The sequence below is a fragment of the Gekko japonicus genome, unplaced genomic scaffold (genome assembly GCF_001447785.1).
Source record: "Gekko japonicus isolate JY-2015 unplaced genomic scaffold, Gekko_japonicus_V1.1 scaffold1564, whole genome shotgun sequence".
Classification (NCBI taxonomy): Eukaryota; Metazoa; Chordata; class Lepidosauria; order Squamata; family Gekkonidae; genus Gekko; species Gekko japonicus.
In genome coordinates, this window is record NW_015176020.1 from 286,085 (window position 1) to 305,699 (window position 19,615).

General features: G+C 41.1%; 1 protein-coding gene across 1 annotated transcript in view; it reads left to right on the forward strand.

The window, feature by feature from the left end:
* LOC107123341 (utrophin-like) overlaps window positions 1–19,615 on the forward strand; it is a 329,348-nt gene that overhangs the window by 265,066 nt on the left and 44,667 nt on the right. The window contains exons 15-16 of the mRNA XM_015426582.1: window positions 8,788–8,899; window positions 17,761–17,897. Of these exons, the coding sequence (XP_015282068.1) occupies window positions 8,788–8,899; window positions 17,761–17,897 (249 nt within the window). The remainder of the gene's footprint in view (window positions 1–8,787; window positions 8,900–17,760; window positions 17,898–19,615) is intronic.

The window sequence follows — 19,615 nt, forward strand, 5'->3', positions numbered from 1 at the left end:
TGAAACAAAAGCCTCTCATCTCTAAGACTTTGTGAAAAGCTTAAGAACTTTCACTTGCTGGAAATATATGAACTGGAGTTTGTGATTATAATATGTCACCTCAGAGTTATATTTGATTCACCTCAGACATTTTACCCCTGATTTCACCTGACCTTTCCCCCTCTATATTGAATAAAATATTTTATTTTGTAATGTTATCAAGCCTCTCGTGTGCCATTTCAGAAGTTTAAGCTAAGAGAGTGATCTTGTCTCTTCCCTCAAGTTCCTGGACTGAGCCAGTATCAAAGTACAATAAAGTGACAGAGTGGGGCAGCCATATATCTTCCGATAAGAAAATAGATAAAGGGGCTGCTCAGTCAGAAAGGAAGAAAAAATGGAGGGGAAATCCTGTGTCTGAGTGAGGGAATGGGGCTAGATCATCATACAAGTTAATGAAGCTGCTTTCTACCAACTCTACCTAGTCTATAAGATGGCCCCGTATCTTGATACAGTTGACCTAGTCACTTGGATCCATGCCACAGTAACATCAAGACTAGGCTACTGTAATTCACTGTACATTGGTCTCTCCTCAAAATCAACTCAGAAACTCCCAACTGATCCAGAATGGCACAGCTCAGCTATTATTAGGAGATAGATGGAGTATTCATATTACTCCCATTGGTACAGATACTCCATTGGCTGCTCATTTGTTTCCAGGCTCTGTTTAAGGTGTTGGGGATCATATACAAAGCTCTTTATGGCCTTGGTCCTTCTTATTTGTAGGACCACCTCTCCCCCTATGCTCTGCTACAACGTCATTCATTTCAGCAGGGACTTCTATAGGTGCCAACCTGAAAATGGGCAAAATCAATTGCTCGTATGTATGTGTTCTCCATTGTGGCTCCCACCTTATTGAATGGCCTGCCTGAATAGGTCAGGAAAGCTCCCACTCTCCTGTTGTTCCAGAAACTGTGCAAACTGAATGCTTCAAGAGGGTGTGACGACCCCTTTACTGGGGAGGTCTGGTTTCCCTTTAAAAGTGTTCTTTATGTTTTTCTCTACTGGGTAATCCGGCTGCCACCAGGAAATTTATAAGGCTTTCCAAACCTTTATAATATAATATCTATCACTGGTTAGGTGTATCGAGGGTTTAAGCTTTCGAGGAACTATGTGGTCTGAGGAAAGATTCTTTCCAGAGCTGGTATACTTGAATGAAATAGAATTTATTTAAAGAAAGCATAAATACGAGGGTAGAACCATGTAACTAGTAAAGTAGGTATAACACACAGTCTGCTCCCTACTGACAGGGATTTTTCCTTAGGTAACTTTGTAACACTTTTTCCTTCAGGCCATATATGGTTACTGTTTCTTTATACTTCAACTTTTCATAACACAAACAAAAAGGTCTCTTCTTCAGACCCCAGAACTAAACTCATCCCACACAGGGATGGGTCTCACTCCTCTCATACACAGAACTTCTGCTTCTCTCACAGAAATCAGAACTTAACTTATCAATTGTCTTATTCAATTTTAAGACATAGAACTTAACAAACCACACAGGGAAGCCTCTCCTTCAACTCTCATACATAGCTTCACAGAACTTTTTCAACTGTCATCTCTAACTGACCCCCTTGATAGACATTCAAATCCTCCACACAGCATCCATTCCAAAACCCCTCCCCCTCTCTGTCACTCACCACTCACACCACTTGCCTGTTTCAATCACACTAGACTATCACACAGGCATGCAACCAAACTTTTAAAGACACATTCCTCTCATACACAGAACTTCTGCTTCTCTCACAGAAATCAGAACTTAACTTATCAATTGTCTTATTCAATTTTAAGACATAGAACTTAACAAACCACACAGGGAAGCCTCTCCTTCAACTCTCATACATAGCTTCACAGAACTTTTTCAACTGTCATCTCTAACTGACCCCCTTGATAGACATTCAAATCCTCCACACAGCATCCATTCCAAAACCCCTCCCCCTCTCTGTTACTCACCAATCATATCACTTGCCTGTTTCAACCACCCTAGACTAATCTCTCTCCGCCACACAACCAAACTTTTAAACACACACACACACAGTTAAACATGAAATCATTACAGAGGGCTTTTCTGTACAGGTAATAAGTTGCATTGTACAAAATGGTTCACAAACTTGTTTGGATGAATGATTAGGGACAGTGGTCTATATTACTGTGTGTATCTTACCATAAGCAGTATCCTACTATGTGATTTTTGAATCCACTTAATATATTATATTAATACTTACACTATGCTTCAGTTTTTTCTGGTGGTTCCAGACTTCTGAAATTCTAATGCATTGGTTATTGAATGTCCCATTTTGTTGATTGTACTGACTCACACACAAGGTATAATCCACCTTGAGTCCCTGTGAGAAAAGTAGACAATAAACAGCGTAAATAAAGAAATCTAGAACCTCAGATAGAGTTTGTAGTTGCCAAAGTCTACCACAGTACAGTGTCAATTTAGTGAAACAGCCTTACTTTTAAAAAATCTCTCTTATTGGGAGATTGTATATATAGTCTTGTAACCACTCTGTTTACATATGTTTTATTCTGCTGACCCATTATTATAAAAAATAATTGATTTGTAACAAATGAACTGCACTTTCTCAATGACGAACTAAATCATCTAAATCACGCACTTCAAGCAAATGGCTACTCCAATAATGAAATCAGAAGAGCGATTAAACCAAAGGTAAAAGAAACAATTGAGGAAAAACAGTCTCCCACAGGAATCACTGATCAGATGGGAAAACTTATGAAAAAAACACAATCTACAAACAGTATTCAGACCCACCAGAAAAATACAACAGATGCTACGATCGGCAAAAGACAGAAGAGACCCCCTCACTTCTGCAGGAGTATACCGCATATCATGCAGTTGTGGACAAGTTTACCTCGGAACCATACAGCGTAGCATTCCGACAAGAAAAAAAGAACACAAGGGGGGGACCCGCGATACTCGCGGGGGGAGTCTCTCTCTTTCCCCCCTTCTCTCTCCCCCCCCCAGTCTCTCTCTCTCTGTGTCTCTCTCCCCCCTTCTCTCTCTCCCATCCCCCCAGGCTCGCTCCCCCCCCTGTCTCTTTCTTTTCCCTGTTCTCTGTCTCCCCCCCAAGAACAGACCCTCAGAGGCCTGAAGGGGCGGCGCGAGAACCATTGCGCTTGGCTGCCCCTCTCCCGCTCCGTGGGTCTTACGAGGGACTCCGGCCGGGCCGGGAGGCAGGGAGGGAAGCCGCGCCGTTCTCCTGCCGCCCGCCCGCTGCCCTGTGTGACCGGCGGCAGCGCTTCGGGAGAGGAGGGAGGGAAGCCGCGCTGTTCTCCCGCCGCCCGGCCGCTGCCCTGTGTGACCGGCGGCAGCTCTCCGGCTTCGGGAGGGGAGGGAGGGAGGGAATCCACGTCGTCGCCCCTCGCTGCTCTCCCCACCCCCCACCCACCCACACCGGCTCCGAGCCAAGGGCCGAGCGGCGAGCCGCTCTCCGCTCTGCCCCCCCTCCTCCTGCCCCCCAGGTCGCCCCGGAGCGCGGATTTAGCGATCCGCACAGATGGGGCGACTTGGGTATTAGATATATAGATGAAAGATACTGCAGACTTGGCCAACCTGAAAAATCAGCAGTGGCTGAACATAGCCTAACTCAAACAGGACACAGTATTTTGTTCCAAGACACTGAAAGGCTGGACAACCCTTCCAATTACTGTGTCAGATTACACAGGGAAGCCATTGAAATTCATAAACATAAACACAATTTCAACAGGAAAGAAGAGAGTTTAAAAATAAATAGGGCATGGTTTCCTGTCCTGAAAAACACAAAAGGCTCTACATCTGACAATAGCTCTACAGATAAGATTAGAATTTCAACAGCCAATCCACATACAAAAGAACCTCATCAGGAAACAATCCATATACAAAAGAACCTCTTCAGGAAAGCTCCTCCATTAGCATGCTCATAGCCTGGGGAACTCCTACAAGATAATGACTCAGCCCTACCCCACCTTCCGGAGTAGATATAAATTACCTGCCTACCATTTTTCTTCTCACCTTGACTCAGAGAGTACTCCATCTTTTTGTGTTATACCTCTCAGGATGCCAGTCACAGCTACTGACAAAACGTCAGGTTCTACAATGCCAAGACCACAGCCACACAACCCGGAAAATCTACAGCAACAAATGATTGATTGATTGATTGATTAAGTGTTTGGTATTAGATAGAACATGTGTTGACTTCCACCATCCTTACAGTTAACTAGACTTTTCCATTTCTTTTCAACCCTGGTATAACCTATACTATCTCCCTACCTTTTACAGTTTCGTAAGAATTTTGATCTGCTTATGTTGTTTTCCTACAATGTTTGAGATGTTTCTTGATCCACTTGATGCAGTAGAACCCATGTTCAGAATGAATGACATATTTTTCAGTTGATAATCTTGAGAAATTTTGTTTGCATCAGTCTATATGTATTGGAATTAAATGATTTACCAAGCACTGCTGTCATAATGTATTGTTGACTCTAATATTTGTTCTACATGTACTATTTGTGGTTCTTAATGTTAGATTTTTTTTAGATCTCTGTTTTTAATTTATCTTCTCGTATTTATGACAGATTGTTGCTTAATAGTTTTCATTTTTTTCTGTTAGCATTTATAATTTGATTCACAAATTGTTTCAAGGCTTATGTTTTCAGCTACCACAGACATTAGAGAGTTCAGTATATTAATATTTCAAAAGATGTTACCTAAAGGATCTAGTGTTTACTAAAAATCTAAAACACATAGAAGTTATATTTATGTATTTATTTATTAAAACGTTTATATCCTGCCTTTCCTTAAGGTGACTTACAATAATAGTTAAAAACATTTTCAGTTAAATCCAAAATAAAATAGCAAACCTCAAGTAGTCTCTCCATTAAATCATTTGAAGTAACTGAAAAGTATAATGTCCTGGCATGAATCTCCACTCCTTTAAGCAGATAACAATATAAAAAGCATCTTGTTTTATGGCATTGCTGTCCCCGCTTCTATCTTGGTACTTTCTAGAGAACAGGCACCTTTAACTTATTGCCTTATTATAGGTCTATATTTGCTACTCGCTGACTTACTGCTCCTTAACCCCTGTAGTTTTCTGGTTAAGACCTGAATAATGTAGTGTATCATTTACCCCTTTTATTTGATTGGTTTTCAGAAGTTTCACAAGGTTGGTTTTCATGCCAAGCGTGGCAAATGGCTTCTTTCCTGTTGCGTCCTCATCTAGCCACAGTAATCCATGCAACTGTCACCTCCAGACTAAACTACTGTAACTCACTATACACTGGCCTTCCCTTGAGAGTGACCCGGAAACTCCATCTCATCCAGAATGCGGCAACGCGAGTCCTGACTGGAACACCATGGACAGCACATATAAAACCCGTGCTGCACCAGCTACACTGGCTTCCAGTGAGTCAGATTCAAGGTGCTGGTATTGACCTTTAAGGCCTTGAGCAGTCTGGGACCTGCATATCTTCGGGACCATCTCCTCCAGTGCTCCCTCTAAGCTGTGGAGTCTTGAGAGCAAAAAGTCTACTTTGTGAGCTGTTAGCATTAAAGTTGTGAGCGAGCGATTTGGCAACTGCATAAATTAGTTTGCTCCGGAGCCAGCCTTCCAGAGCTAAGACAAAAATGTGTGAGCCAGAGGTTAAAAAACTGTGAGCTAGCTCACACTAACTCAGCTTAGAGTGAACACTGATTTCCTCTGGTATGTCCCCAGGAGAGCACTATGCTCTGCTGAGAGCAATTTGCTGGTGATCCCTGGCCCTAAAGATATCCAGCTGTCCTTGACCAGAGCCAGGGTTTTCTCAGCCCTTGCTCCAACCTGGTGGAACTCTCTGCCAACTTCCATCAGGGCCCTATGGGACTTAATGCAATTCCGCAGGGCCTGTAAGGCAGAGATGTTCTACCGGGCTTTTGGTTGAGGGCAGCAACGGTTTTCCGTCATAGCTGGCACCGGTTTTTCTTCCATTCTGCCCATTTCATCCTCCTCCTTAACCTGCTCACAAGATAGAAGAACAGTCCAGAGTAGATTTTGGATTAAATTATGGATGCCATCTGGAGACTATGAAATTGGGATTAACTGATTGTTGATTTTAATATGTACTTTTATATTGTTTAACCTGTCATAAATTGCCCAGAGCCTTGTGTACTCAGGGAAATCTTGATGATGATGATTATTATGATTATGATAAGTATTTCCCTTCAAATTGCTTTTTTGTTTCTTATTCCGTTGTAAGGCAAAAATTCATGTATGCTAAAGGCACCTTCTCTACATAAATATATAAAACTTGCCACCATTTTCTTTTGGGGGCAAAAACATTGGAAACAGTAATGCACTAAAGAAAATATGAAAGGTCACAAATATCTAGAGCACAAAGAAACTATGAAGATGGCTACTTTTGTATTGATATGCAGTAAGTTGAATTTCACAACATCCAATCATAAAGGTGAATTATATGGCCAATAATATATCAGTGGAGGTCATGAAAAACAGGGCTGTACATAAAATGTTGAAACAGCTGATTCAGCATCTCTAAATGTAATCCTCTAAATTATAAACATATATTTATGCATCGGGGAAAAACAGATATCTGTATTAAATCTAGATATAAAATGCACCAATACCGGCTGAAGTTAACTAAAGCAGTCACTCAATTCTAGATGGTAGTATATCTGCCCCAGGTAGGACTGTATTAAGCAGAGCCTGCTGTAGAAAAGAATGTGAGCTGCCTTTCTTCATTTCATTTCACTGCTGAAATCACATATATTGCACTGCCCATCCCTTCTACCCTTTCCCCCCCTCTACAGATTTTATTAGAAAAAGAATATTTTAGGTGTTGAAACTCCATAATTTTTATAAAATGTAACTCTGACATAGATGACAGAGAAGCTACGATCTTTAACAGCACATGTTGCCCTCTAGTTTCAGTACCATGTATTATTTACAACCTAGTAGGAAATTTCTATGCTGTGTTGAAGTCTCATACTAGAATTTTCTTCAAAATATTTTTCTAGCTGTTAATAATTTCCTGTTCTATCGCTCAGATACAGCACCGGCCTTTCAAGCCAAACATTCCTCAGTATCTCCAGTTAAAAGGATCTGGTACTAGGTGATGTGAAAGGGAGTCACTGCCAATCAGGCAGTACTGACCTTGATAGACCAATAGTCTGACAGTTTATCTTTTTATGTGTAACTTTTGTCAGTTACTAACGTATGTAAATGCATACTTACTGTATACACGTCTCCCATTTTATTGATTGAATTACCATTTGCTCTTGTTCACATCTTTGGATGAAACTAAAACTAAAATGAAACTAAAAATGAAAAATATTAGGCTCTTTTAGCAAGGGAGATGGCAGAATTATCTATTGTTTACTTAAATTCACTAGCATTAGTCTGATTGCCTGAACTCAGGCCAATCTATACACTAGGGTAGTTTGACTTAGTTGTCAAAATAGATGAATCAGTAATGTGTGAAAATGGGTGCACACATTTATTGCACCTTTGGACTAAGAGTTAGACAGGAATCAATAATATTTCAGAAATAGATCTCCTGATATTTTTAGGCTAATACTTTGGTTACTCTTGATCCTCATCTTGTATAGGGAATCTTCAGCTTAAGAGGGTATGGTATCATTGACACTCTGATGAATTGTTTTAAGAAAGGTATCTGAAAGACTGAGCCTTTTAAAATAGATAAATATAAATACTCTTGCAATTATACAACTTTTGTTTTTTCAAACCCTGTCATGCTCAAGGCTACAGCTGAAAATAGATTCCTTACCTTTCTATCTTGCTTTTAAAATGATATACTATGGTGTAGCTGAAGAAGGAAGTGTATATAACAGTTGTCTGTTCGGCAACTACAAAATCACATATGCAGGGATTTTACTAAAATGTGCTTCTGCAAGATCACTTTATGAAGCACTTGCATGAAAGTTATACTATACTAAGAATTACATATACAGTCTGGTGTAGTGACTGAAGAAGTGGTTACACAGAACAGGCTGGTATGTATTTGTGATTAGAAGGTCTAGTGCACTGGTCATGATCCAGAGTGATGTAGTTCATGCTCAAAAGCTGGTATCAAATGGTGGAAATGATTGTTACAGTTGGGTTTCCAGTGTGTGGATTAGATCATAAAAGGGCACTGGTGGTACAGATAGAAGATGTTTTGGAAGGAGAAGTACATATAATTTTCCTGGAGCACAACAGCAGCATATACTATGTCAGGACTTTACTCGGTATTCTTCTAATATTAGGCTGCAGTGTGACATGTCAGAAACCAATCATAAAGCTAGTCAAATGATACTCTGCGACATGTCTGCCTTGCTCATAAATGATTAAGATGAGCTGTACAAAACACTAACTATACTAAAAACACTTTTGCTAAATCTGATAAATTGAACCTAATCTTGCATGCTATTTCTAATAGTGGAAAGATCCCAGTATTTCAAGACACTTTAAAAGCACAGGATTAAAAAGTTACTCTCTTTGTTTCTGCTTAATTGGACAGCTTAACGTATTATCTTATCAGTGCTTCTAATATCACATAGCTTGATGTAGTAGCATTGTTGTGAAGACATCACACTAGCATTGCACACAACGATACACACCCTAAGGGTAACAAAGCTAGACAGTAAGGTTATCTAAAGTTTTACATCAAACTGAATAGCCTGTGGAGCTCAGCCAAAAAGCTTTGACTCTTCCTCAAATAGGAGGCTTCATCATTCTTCCATTCTATCCACAGGTATCGGAGCCTGAAACATTTCAACTATGATGTCTGCCAGAGCTGTTTCTTCTCTGGCCGTACAGCAAAGGGTCATAAATTACATTACCCAATGGTGGAGTATTGTATACCAGTGAGTACTGATTTACTGACTCTTTCTAATGGATTGTTCTTAGGTTATTCCATACTATGCCCTTCTCTCTTTTCTTTGACATATGATCTGTCTTACTTAAGTAACTATTTTTTAATTCAAGCTTAAAATGTTGAAGAGAACAACACATTTCTATGGAGTATAACTTCATAGAAGTAAAGGGCATTGTGGCTTCAAAAAATGGACCTAAGCTGTGGTTTAGAGATCTACTTTAGGCTCATTCCAAATGTTTCTTGTGGTCATCAAGTCCTTCAGATATATTTATTATTTATTTATTTCATCTATAGCATCATTTCCTCAGCAGTGATCCAAAGCAGCTTACATCACTCTGCTCTATTTTATCCTCACAACCTGTGAAGTAGGTTAGGTTGACTGGCACAAAGGTACCCAGTGAGCTTCAATGCCAGAGTGGAGATTTGAACCTGGGTCTTGCAGATCGTAATCTGAAACTCTGACTACTACAAACACATTGGCTATTAGGAGGTAGGTGCTGTTGAACAGTAGCAAGCAGCCAGGCCTGTGTGAGTCATGCAAATCATGTAGTAGTGAGTATTGCATGGTGGTTGCTGCCAGGCCTGGCCCCACTGAGTCCTCCTCCAAAGATCACACAGTCCTAGAAAGGACCCTGCCCCCCCTGCATTTTATTGTCAGAAACCAAGGCTTGAAGGCTGGCAATACTCAATAGGTTGCCAGCAATGGCCACTTGGGAGCATTTATTTCTTAAAGCTACAGGTGCTGCTTCTATCACTTTGGAGGGTTTTAACCACTGATGTTTGTTTGTTTTATCTGCAAACCTGGAGCTTTTATCAGATTCAGACAGATTTGTCTGTTCATGGCCTCATTCCCTGGATTTCAGTATGCACATATGAGGGCACATTGAGATGCACATTGAGGGCACATTGAGAAAGATATCTTGATACCAGGATGTTCGCAAGAAACCTCTAATATCTGTTCTTGGATATAATACCTCCTGATGTTCTCAGGATTACACATGACATTAAGATACTTTTATAGAAATGCTAAAATCTAATAAATACCAAATATATATATATGGAATATGCTTTCCCATTTTATTTGTTCAATATGCACTGCATAATACATATGGGTAATGCTGGGTCAAGGAGTGAAGCTTTTGGCACAGTGGTCCATGGCTGTTTCTAAAGTTCAGTGATGTCCTGGTCCTGGCCACTTCAGTTGCATGGGTCTTGATTTCTCCTAGCATCACATCCACATTTCCATTTGGTGGCTTGTATATTCTGTTTTGAAAATGTGGGGCGAGAAATGAAGAACAGATTTCCAAAAAAAATTCATATGAACTCATTTATGAAAATGGTCTTCAGTTGGGAAATGAGGCAGCCCAACATTGTTGTCCTTTCAGTAACTCACTCCTGGCTCAGACAACGTGAGCTGTTTCTTCATATTTGTTGACAGAGTCACTTAGGGATGAGTTTCTGGAAAGGCAGACAAATTGTAACTTCTATAAAGCCAATGCCTAGACCTTTGTGTTATATAATATTTATTTATTAAAATATTCCCTACCTTTCACTTGTGGCTCAAGGAAACTTACAATTCCTAGGTTTAAAAACATGCAACATGCAATAAATCCCCATTATCCCCCCACCAAGAAAATGCCTGTAGTTTAAACCTCGTTAAATGTCCTCAATAAAATAGGCTTATACTACATCTTAATGTTTTTAAAAAAGATTGCCCCCCCCATCTCTTTAGGGAGCACATTCTACAAAATGGGAGTTACTGCAGAAAGTGAACAGGCTCTAGCAGATACTAAGCAGGCCATTTTAATTTGGGGAGGTGTATACCAGATATGGTATATGGAAACGTGTGGGGAGAAGTCCTTCAGATATATGTGTCATAAGCAATGAGGCTTTAAATGTTATAACCTTGAGTTGAATTCAGAAACCACCTTGGTAACCTTACTGTTATGTATTATGATTTCTACTGCATGCCTACGCTTCAGATTCAGTATATTAAAACCTGGTATCCTAGACTGCACATTCTGATTGGCTGCTTCTGTCAACAGGCCAATCAGAGTTAAGGTTTGTGACTGGAGGGAACAACAGTGATTGGTCTTTATCGTGTTAATATGATTGGTTCTTATCGTTCAGGAATTTTTCATTTGACTTCCATGCACAAAGCAAGGAAAGAGGTGGGAGGCATGAGAAAAATACAAAAGCAGCAATTCTTGGAATATAATTAGTGTGGTGTAGTTATGATTGAGCTACATGGCACACTAACTGTTTTTAACCAAAGGAGTCTGTATAGTGATGTTTTAAAAAAATGGGGTTGCTTGTTAACCTAAGAAAAATAGCAGTCAGTATATAATAAATGGTATGCAGCAGGGGCAGCCAGCGAAGAAATAGCAGATCAGTCTCTTATTGGAATTATAAGGAGTTACAGACAAGCTATGAACTAAATTACGGAATTCCTGTGCAGCACAACTTGCATCGCCTATCAGCTCCCTTAAATAAATCAACACAAAAGCAATTGTGAACATTTATTTAAAGGTCTGTTTTACTATAAAGTTTCAAGCACCAGGAAAAGTTAGGTTAAAAAAAGGTCTCAGTGTAATTTAAAATGTTCAGTTATTTGAACACAATGAAGTTCACAACAGAAGTGACTGACTCCATGGCGGAGATGTGTAAAGGCAGGGAGGGGAAAAGCCACCCTCTAGTTTTAAGCCTCAGAGGGAAATTATGGAATTGAAAAAAGGTCAACTTCAGCACTTTTCATTTCTGGCTAAGAACAAATAGAGCAATAAGTCAAGCAAAGTGAAATAGATTTTGTGCATGCAGCACCTTAAAAACCAATAAACCAATCTTAAAACCTTCCAGAATTGTTTGGAAATCACACAGTGACAGCAAACTGTTTTATTAAAAGGCCAAGATATGTTATATGCTTTTTAAGAAGGATTCTTTCGAGAAGGATCTTGTTACAATATGTTAGCTGCACTGCTAGCTTTATGTTTTTGATAGGTTCAAGTGATTGCTTGGGAGATGGGCAAGTTTTGCTTTGCTAGAGACCCTTTGCACTCTTCTCTAAAGAAGATCTTGGTAATTTGGGGCTCATTGGGGTCTGGAGAGGGTTTACAGCTTGGAGCCTTCTGTTTTACACCTTTTGTTACCATTCAGTAGTTGGCATTACATTTGAGGATGCTGTGTTGTTTACATCACTGGAAACAGCTTAACTTTCTTAGGCTGTTTTGGTTTAGCTTGTAAAATTCCAGTGTCAAGGTGGTCAGTACTGTCTGCTTCCCCTCTCCCTTTATTTTTCCATTGGATAATATTTAACCCTGCTTTTTCTCCTGTGACACTTACTCAAATCCACCAACGTATCAATTCACACTGGCAACGAGACAACAAACAACAGTCTCTGGCTACTTCCTTCAGTGCAGGTGTTTGAGAAAGTAGCTATGGAGCTACATACTGAAAAGAATTTTATTGGCAGCTCCAAACTTAACCAAGTGGCAGGAATACAACTGAGAGCCAGTTCAGTGGAGTGTTTGATTGGTAAACCTGGCGAGGACCTGGGATTAAATCCCAACTCAGCAACAATACTCTCTTAACTCTCTTAGCTCATATGGTCACGAGAGAAATCTGGTAGCTGGTGTGTGGGGGGGGTATATGTCAGAATACGATCTATGGGCATTAACTTAGGCCTTGAAGTTTTTTTTCAGTTTGGTTGTTCAATTAATTTATTCAATTTATTATTACGGTCATAGACCGGCAATCAATACAATAAGAGGCAAGTAAATAACTAGGCTTGCCAAGTCCCCCCGGGGGGCGGGGAAAACCCCGCCCCAGAGGCCCCTTCCCCGCCCGCGGCGGGGCGGGCCCCCGGGGGGAACCCCACCCCCCAAAGTACATGACGTGCACGTCACCCGGAAGTGACGCGACCACGCCGGGCACACTGGGGGCGGTGCCACGGTCAGCCGAGGGAAACCTCTATGGTTTTCCCTCGGATGGTCGTGGCCCTGCCCCCAGCATGCTCAGTGTGATCACGTCACTTTCAGGTGACGTGGTTGTGGCACGCACGCACTTTTGATTATCACCTGCCAGCATAATTGACAAAAGTATCCTTCTATTGCAACCTGGGTAGGAGTTAATAGGCTTAATCAGAAGTTCCATAATATTATGATATATACTACAATCGAAAATCAAATGTTCCAATGATTCATCAGTTCCCATCCCACATATACAACTTTTCCTCAGTGATCTAGTAATTCTGGCCTCCTATATAGCTGAGGGTAAGGCATTAAATCTTAAAAGGGTAAAAAAAATTCTATGATTACAGATATCTAAATATTTGATGCAAGGTCTCAAAATTATCTTGTTAAGTGTACTTACATCAAATTCAGGGTTCCTAATCCTACTCACATCCGTCATTCAACATCTAATATTCTTTGTTTTAGAACTGATCTAGCCTGAGCATATCCTAAAGACAGTATAAACTGATTAGAAAAACCAAAATAAACCAGTTTATCTTCTATCTTTTTCTGCCATGAAGGAACAAAGTTATCTTGCATCATAGTATGAATAAGGCCAGTGAGTGAAAAAAAAATCAGTTTTAACCAATAATGAAAAGCAACAATCCACAGTTTTGCCTCCACCAAAACCAGGCTAGCCTCTAAACGGATTGCAGCATTTGAAACACTTGTTGGAACTTGAAAAATAGCTCCTAAAATTTATGATTGTATTCTTCCAAGTAAGGTCAGGTTTGGCTGGAGGTTGTTGTTGAAGACATTCGAAACATGCCATACTGGAGGCACATCCAACAATAACACCAACACGGGATTCTTTGGAAACAAGTGTTTCATCTTTTGAAAGATTTGAACTGTGGGCATCAATATATACATGTTTTTGTATTCAAGTTCTGGCTGTTATTATGTGTGAATTGTGCTCTTAGGGCTTTGTGAAAAATTACCAACGTGATCTGTAGCTTTTAGAAGATCTCTCAAAGAATGTATGATTAAGAAAATGCAAGATACAAATGAACGCAATGCATTAAAGTTTATTTAAAGGTTCATAGTAGTGCTATTTACATTCGGTGATTAGCTTTGCGATAATATTGTTCTGATACACACCAAAGTTCCCTTTTCTATTTTGCATTGCCAATAAATTCATCAAGCAAAGCAATGGGGGTTGGACTTCTGGGTGAACTCACAGCTTTGACTTCACTCGCACATGGCACAGCTTGCAAAAGCCATTTAAAGGGAACATTCCCTTTAAATGGCTTTTACCACATCTTCCCCTCCTTCCATTCTGCTGGCCTCAGGGAGCTGCCCCCAGCAGAAGGGAGGGAAGATATCAGCCCCCCCCCCCCCGTATCATGAACCTCACAAAATGAACCAGTTTGGTAAACAGGGAGGTTCGTGGTGGTTCGTGTGACCCTACGAACCAGGACAAACCCCATTTCCCCAGTTTGTACCCATCCCTAGTTGACACTAAAGCTTTAAAAGATTTTTAGATTATAATAGTCTGTCCCCTCAAATTTTTCTGACGGACCAGAAAATATTCCTTATTTTTTTCATACAATGTTGGTGGAAATTGCCATCAAGTTGCAGCTGACTTACGGTGACATAAGTTAGCATATGTAGTGAGATAAGAAACCAATACCCCTGTTAAGGTTGTTGGAAGCCGCCCTGAGCCTGCTTTGCGGGGAGGGCGGGGTATAAATTTGATTATTAAAAAAAAAAAGTCCTGGGGACTCCATGGTTCTGATTGTTGTAATAACTTGCAACTCAGCAATTTCCCTTTCTAGTCTATTCCTGAAGTTTCTTTGCAATAAAACAGCTACTCTGAGGTCGCCCATTGAAGGTTGAAGTGTTCCGCTACAGGTTTTTAAGTCTTGTGATTCGTGATGTCAGATTTGTGTCCCTTTATCCTTTGGCATAGGGTTTGCCCTGTTTGCCCTACATAGAGAACTGAAGGGCATTGTTGGCAGTTAATGGCATATACAATGTTAGAAGATGAGCAAGTGAATGAATCTCAGATGGCATATTTGATGTTGTTAGATCCATTAATCTTGTTGTCTGCGTGTATGTGACAGCAAAGTTGGCATCTGGGTTTATTTGCAAACTGTACCAGTGTCCATGTTCATTAGATGTTGTATTATTGTGGGTGAGGAGTTGTTTTTAGATTAAGGGGCTGTCTCTGCGAGATGTTGTCCATGGGGTCGCTAAGAGACGGTATTGACTGTGTGACTGAACAACAACAACTCTGTGCAAGAAAAAGTCTGTCCCCAGTGCTTGTGAAAGAGAACTGTCGTTATTCAGTAGAGGTTGTAAGTTGATGGTGCATTAAACTGTTTTGAGTTCAGAGCTCTATTTGACTGCTAGTAGTGTTCTGTCTCCTTTGGGTCTGTCTTGTAACAGGCTTTCTCTGGACATCATTCCGGCTTTGTTGATCTGTTTCTTGACTTCACCTGGTGGATATTATAGTTCCACAAAGGTTTGTTGTAGATCCCTCAGGTGAGAATCTCTGTCTGTAGGACTGGAACAGATGTGGTTGTAGATCAGCTGTAGTGTTGTCAGAAATCATGTTTCTTATGTCTTGTAATCCATCTTTATGTGGCATGTTGGTGTACAGAGATTCCACATCCATTGTTGCCAAAATAGTTTTTTCTGAAGGCTATTCAAAGATTGTATTTTCCTCAGGAAATACACATAACTAGGGGCATTAATGGCATAGTGTCTTAGAATATGTATGCAGATGCCCCCATGGTGAGAATGTCTATGCCTGAGACAACGGGGTGTCCTGGGTTGCCAGGCTTGTGTATTTTCAGTAGAAGGTAAAAGGTATCTGGTCGAGGTTCCTGTGGTGTGTCTGAACGGACTTTTTCCTGTATGTGTAGGGGTAATTTCTTCATGATTTTGTTTAGTTCTTTTTTGTATTGCTATGTGGGATTTGAGGATAGTTGTTTGTAAAAAGTACTGTTTGGAAGTTGTCTTTGAGCCTCCTGGTTGTAGTCTGATCTATCCATGATGACAACAGCTCCACTGTCTGCTTCTTTAATTATAATATCTGGATTGTTCCTGAGACTGTCTGTGGCCTTCCTTTCAGCATGGCTGAGGTTCTGTTGTGTGATATAGGAGGAGGAGGAGATTGGATTTATACCCCACACTTCAGTACCTGAAGGAGTCTCAGAGCGGCTTACAATCTCCTTTCCCTTCCCTTCCCCACAACAGACACCCTGTGAGGTAGGTGGGGCTGAGAGAGCTCTTTCAAGGACTGCTCTTCAGAGAACAGCTCTGAAAGAACTTGTGACTGACCCAAGGTCACACCAGCAGCTGCATGTGGAGGAGTGAGGAATCAAACCTGGTTCTCCCAGATTAGAGTCCGCGCTCCTAACCACTGCACCAAACTGGCTGGCTGTTGATCACATCTGTCTGTCTGTCAATCACATCATAGTGTCTGTCAATCACATCTATGGCGAAAGCATACATTGAGTGCAGAGATCCAGTGTGGCATGGTGACCATCAGGAGGTGTCCATGCGAAGTTTCTTTTTTTGTAGAGGTGTTTTGATGGCAGTTAGTGGTTAAGTACCTTGTTCATTGCTGGGTTGGAGGGATGGTAGCTATTCTTCAGTAGACAGTGTAATGGTATGTGGTAGAGATGTTGTCTGATGGTATGTGGTAGAGATGTCTGTTCTTTCTTGTCCTTCCTGGGTATGTTGAAAGCACTCCTTTAGGTGTGGACAGTGGAAAAAGGCTCCTAGGTCTCTGCAGAACTGGATCATCTGTATGGATTTGGTGGGACAGAATGATAAAGCCTCACCAGTGTGTGTGGGGGAAGAAGATGCAAGGTAGCACAGTTTTATTAGATGTAGAAGATCTAATAAAACTGCTTTACATTGTGTCTTGTTCCTTTTTTTGTTGTTGCTGGCCACTGTGTGAGACAGGATACTGGCCACTGGTCTGATTCAGCAGGGCTCTTCTTAAGTTGCTAGTGTTCAAAGGCTATAGCTGAAGGAAGGAGAGTACCAGACTCCTACTTCAGTGATATTAAAGAAGAATGTGCAGTGTGCACATACACACACACATATGCACACTGCCTTCACAGTAGACATTTTCTATTATGGTACATTGAAGGAGATTCAAGAAATTCAGGTATCTCCTGTACTGGATTGGGTTGCACTCCCCCTTAAAGGAGCAGGTTCATAGCCTTGGGGTGTTGCTGGACGTAGCAGAATGCTGCCACATCTTCTTGGATAAGCAGTGGCAGTGGTGACCAAGAACACCTTTTACCAGCTTTGGCTGATAAACGAGCTGTGTCTGGGAGCTATAATTTGTACAGAAGACTGCACCAGAATGCTGACTGGAGTGGGTTGTACATGCCATATTTATTCATTCATTCATTTATTTATTTGATTTCTAGGCCAGGTGAAGAAAGTAAACTGAACCTTGGTAGTAATTGGAAGCGCCTAAGTTTGAAGCGCTGGGGGAGAGGAATTCAAGCACCCCCCCCTTTTGAGTAAACTTTAAAAACGGTTTTAAATTGGAAATAAAAAGACTGTGAGTTAAAAGAAACGCATAAAAAGTTAAGCGAATGCAAAAACTGATAAAGTATACAAAGCAGGACTAAATCGCATAACTTTTGTCTTGTTTTGGAAAACTTACTTCTTGTTGATATTATGGCTGGGAGAGGACGGAGGGCGCGGGAGAAAAAACTGGTGACCGGAAATAACATACCAACGACTCCCTCCCAGAACCAGGAAGTAACTACAGACTTCTCTTCACTGTTAGCAAATGCACTGCACCCCCTAATAGATCAGATGACTAACCTAGAAATGCAAATGTTTAATTTGATCTCTGTAAATTTTTTCCTAGACAACATCAGGAGAAGATGTCCGAGATTTCACCAAGGTGCTAAAGAACAAGTTTCGATCAAAGAAGTATTTTGCTAAACACCCTAGGCTTGGCTACCTGCCAGTTCAAACAGTTCTTGAAGGTGACAACCTGGAAACGTAAGTTAGAATACATACTATGGGTGAGCACACACAAAAAATGGGATTTTTTGGATTCGGATATATTGAACCCCAAAAAAATTGGGATTCCCAAAAAAACCCTGAATTTCAGTACTGGTATGCTATTCAGATTTGGGGGTTTTTTCGAAAATCCCAGTTTTCCTCCGCCTCCATTATTCCCTATGGGACCATTATAGTCAATGGGGAATCTATTTGGGGTGTCCAGGAGTTTGGGGGGATGGTTTTTAAGATAGAGGTACCATATTTTCAGCATAGCTTCTGGTGCTTGTCCTCAAAAGGCCCCCCAAGTTTCAAAAAGATTGGGCCAGGGGGTCCAACTCTATTGTCCCCCAAATAAAGTGCCCCCATCCTCCATTGTTTCCAGTGGTGGGGGGAAATCAGAAAAAAAAACAAGGACTGATGCCAAACCAGAGAGTCTCTTCAGTAGAAAATGAGAGGGGGGATGTTCCAATCCACTCAGAACCAGTGCATGTACAGGGTGCCCAGCAGAACCAGTGCTGCTGTGGCAATGCCAGCTCAACAACTCCAAGCCCGGGGGGGGGGGGGGGGGAGCCCACAACCAACCGGCAAAGGAGGAATGGAGGGGAAAAAGAAAGCATATAAGGGGAGGGGGTTTTCTGGGCACTAGTACTGGGAGAGCCAGTTTGGTGTAGTGGTTAAGTGTGCGGACTCTAATCTGGGAGAACCGGGTTTGATTCCCCACTCCTCCACTTGCACCTGCTGATGTGACCTTGAGTCAGTCACAAGCTCTGGCACAGCTGTCCTTGAAAAAGAGCCGTTTGACACAGAGTTCTCTCAGCCCCACCCACGTCACAGGGTGTCTGTTGTGGGGAGGGGAAGGGAAAGGAGTTTGTAAGCCGCTCTGAGACTCCAAGTGAAGGGTGGGGTATAAATCCAATCTCTTCTCTTCTTCTTCTTCTACTTTGCACTGGTAGTGCTTGGTACTCTATAGATGCACTGGCTATGCTGGGCTTGGACCCCACCCCCTTGTTTGAATTTGTTGAGCTGGCATATCCACAGTGGCACTGGTTCTGATGGGCACTCTGTACATGCACTGGTTCTACTGGGATTATCCAGGATTGCCTATGCTCAATAGTTTAAAATACATCCCCCCTATATTTGGCTGAAAGAACAGCAAATAAATACCAATAAGGTATTTAACGGCTATTTTTTTGGTTTAGAGCTGCATACACACCCCTAATCCAGACTAGTCTTTTCTGCACAGAATTTTCTGTCATGAATAGCCACAATAGAGGAAGAACCTTCTGCAAGCATTGATGTAGTCCATAAGTAGGAGTGAAAATGTGGAAAAATGCATAAATAGTGTGTTTAATATTTAGTTACACTGATAATGGATTTTCATGACAAATCTAAATTATAATCGATGAACAAACCAAGCTGTCTTTCTGGAAAGGGTTAGAGTAAGTTAAGCAAGTACTTATTTTTCTCAATACAATTATGAGGGGAAATGTGCTTATAGTTTATAGTCAGGGTTTCTGTACTATATTAGAAAAAAGAATCAGTGAGAAAATAGGCAGTACTTTATATACTTTACTTCAAAACATCTTTAATAATAATTCCCTTATGTATTGGCCATTTCCAGCTCTCCCATTGGCTGGGGGCTGGATCCATTTCTCTTCCCCGCCCTCTGCCACCTCAGCCACTGTTCCCTGTCAGAATAACTGCCAAACGGCTGT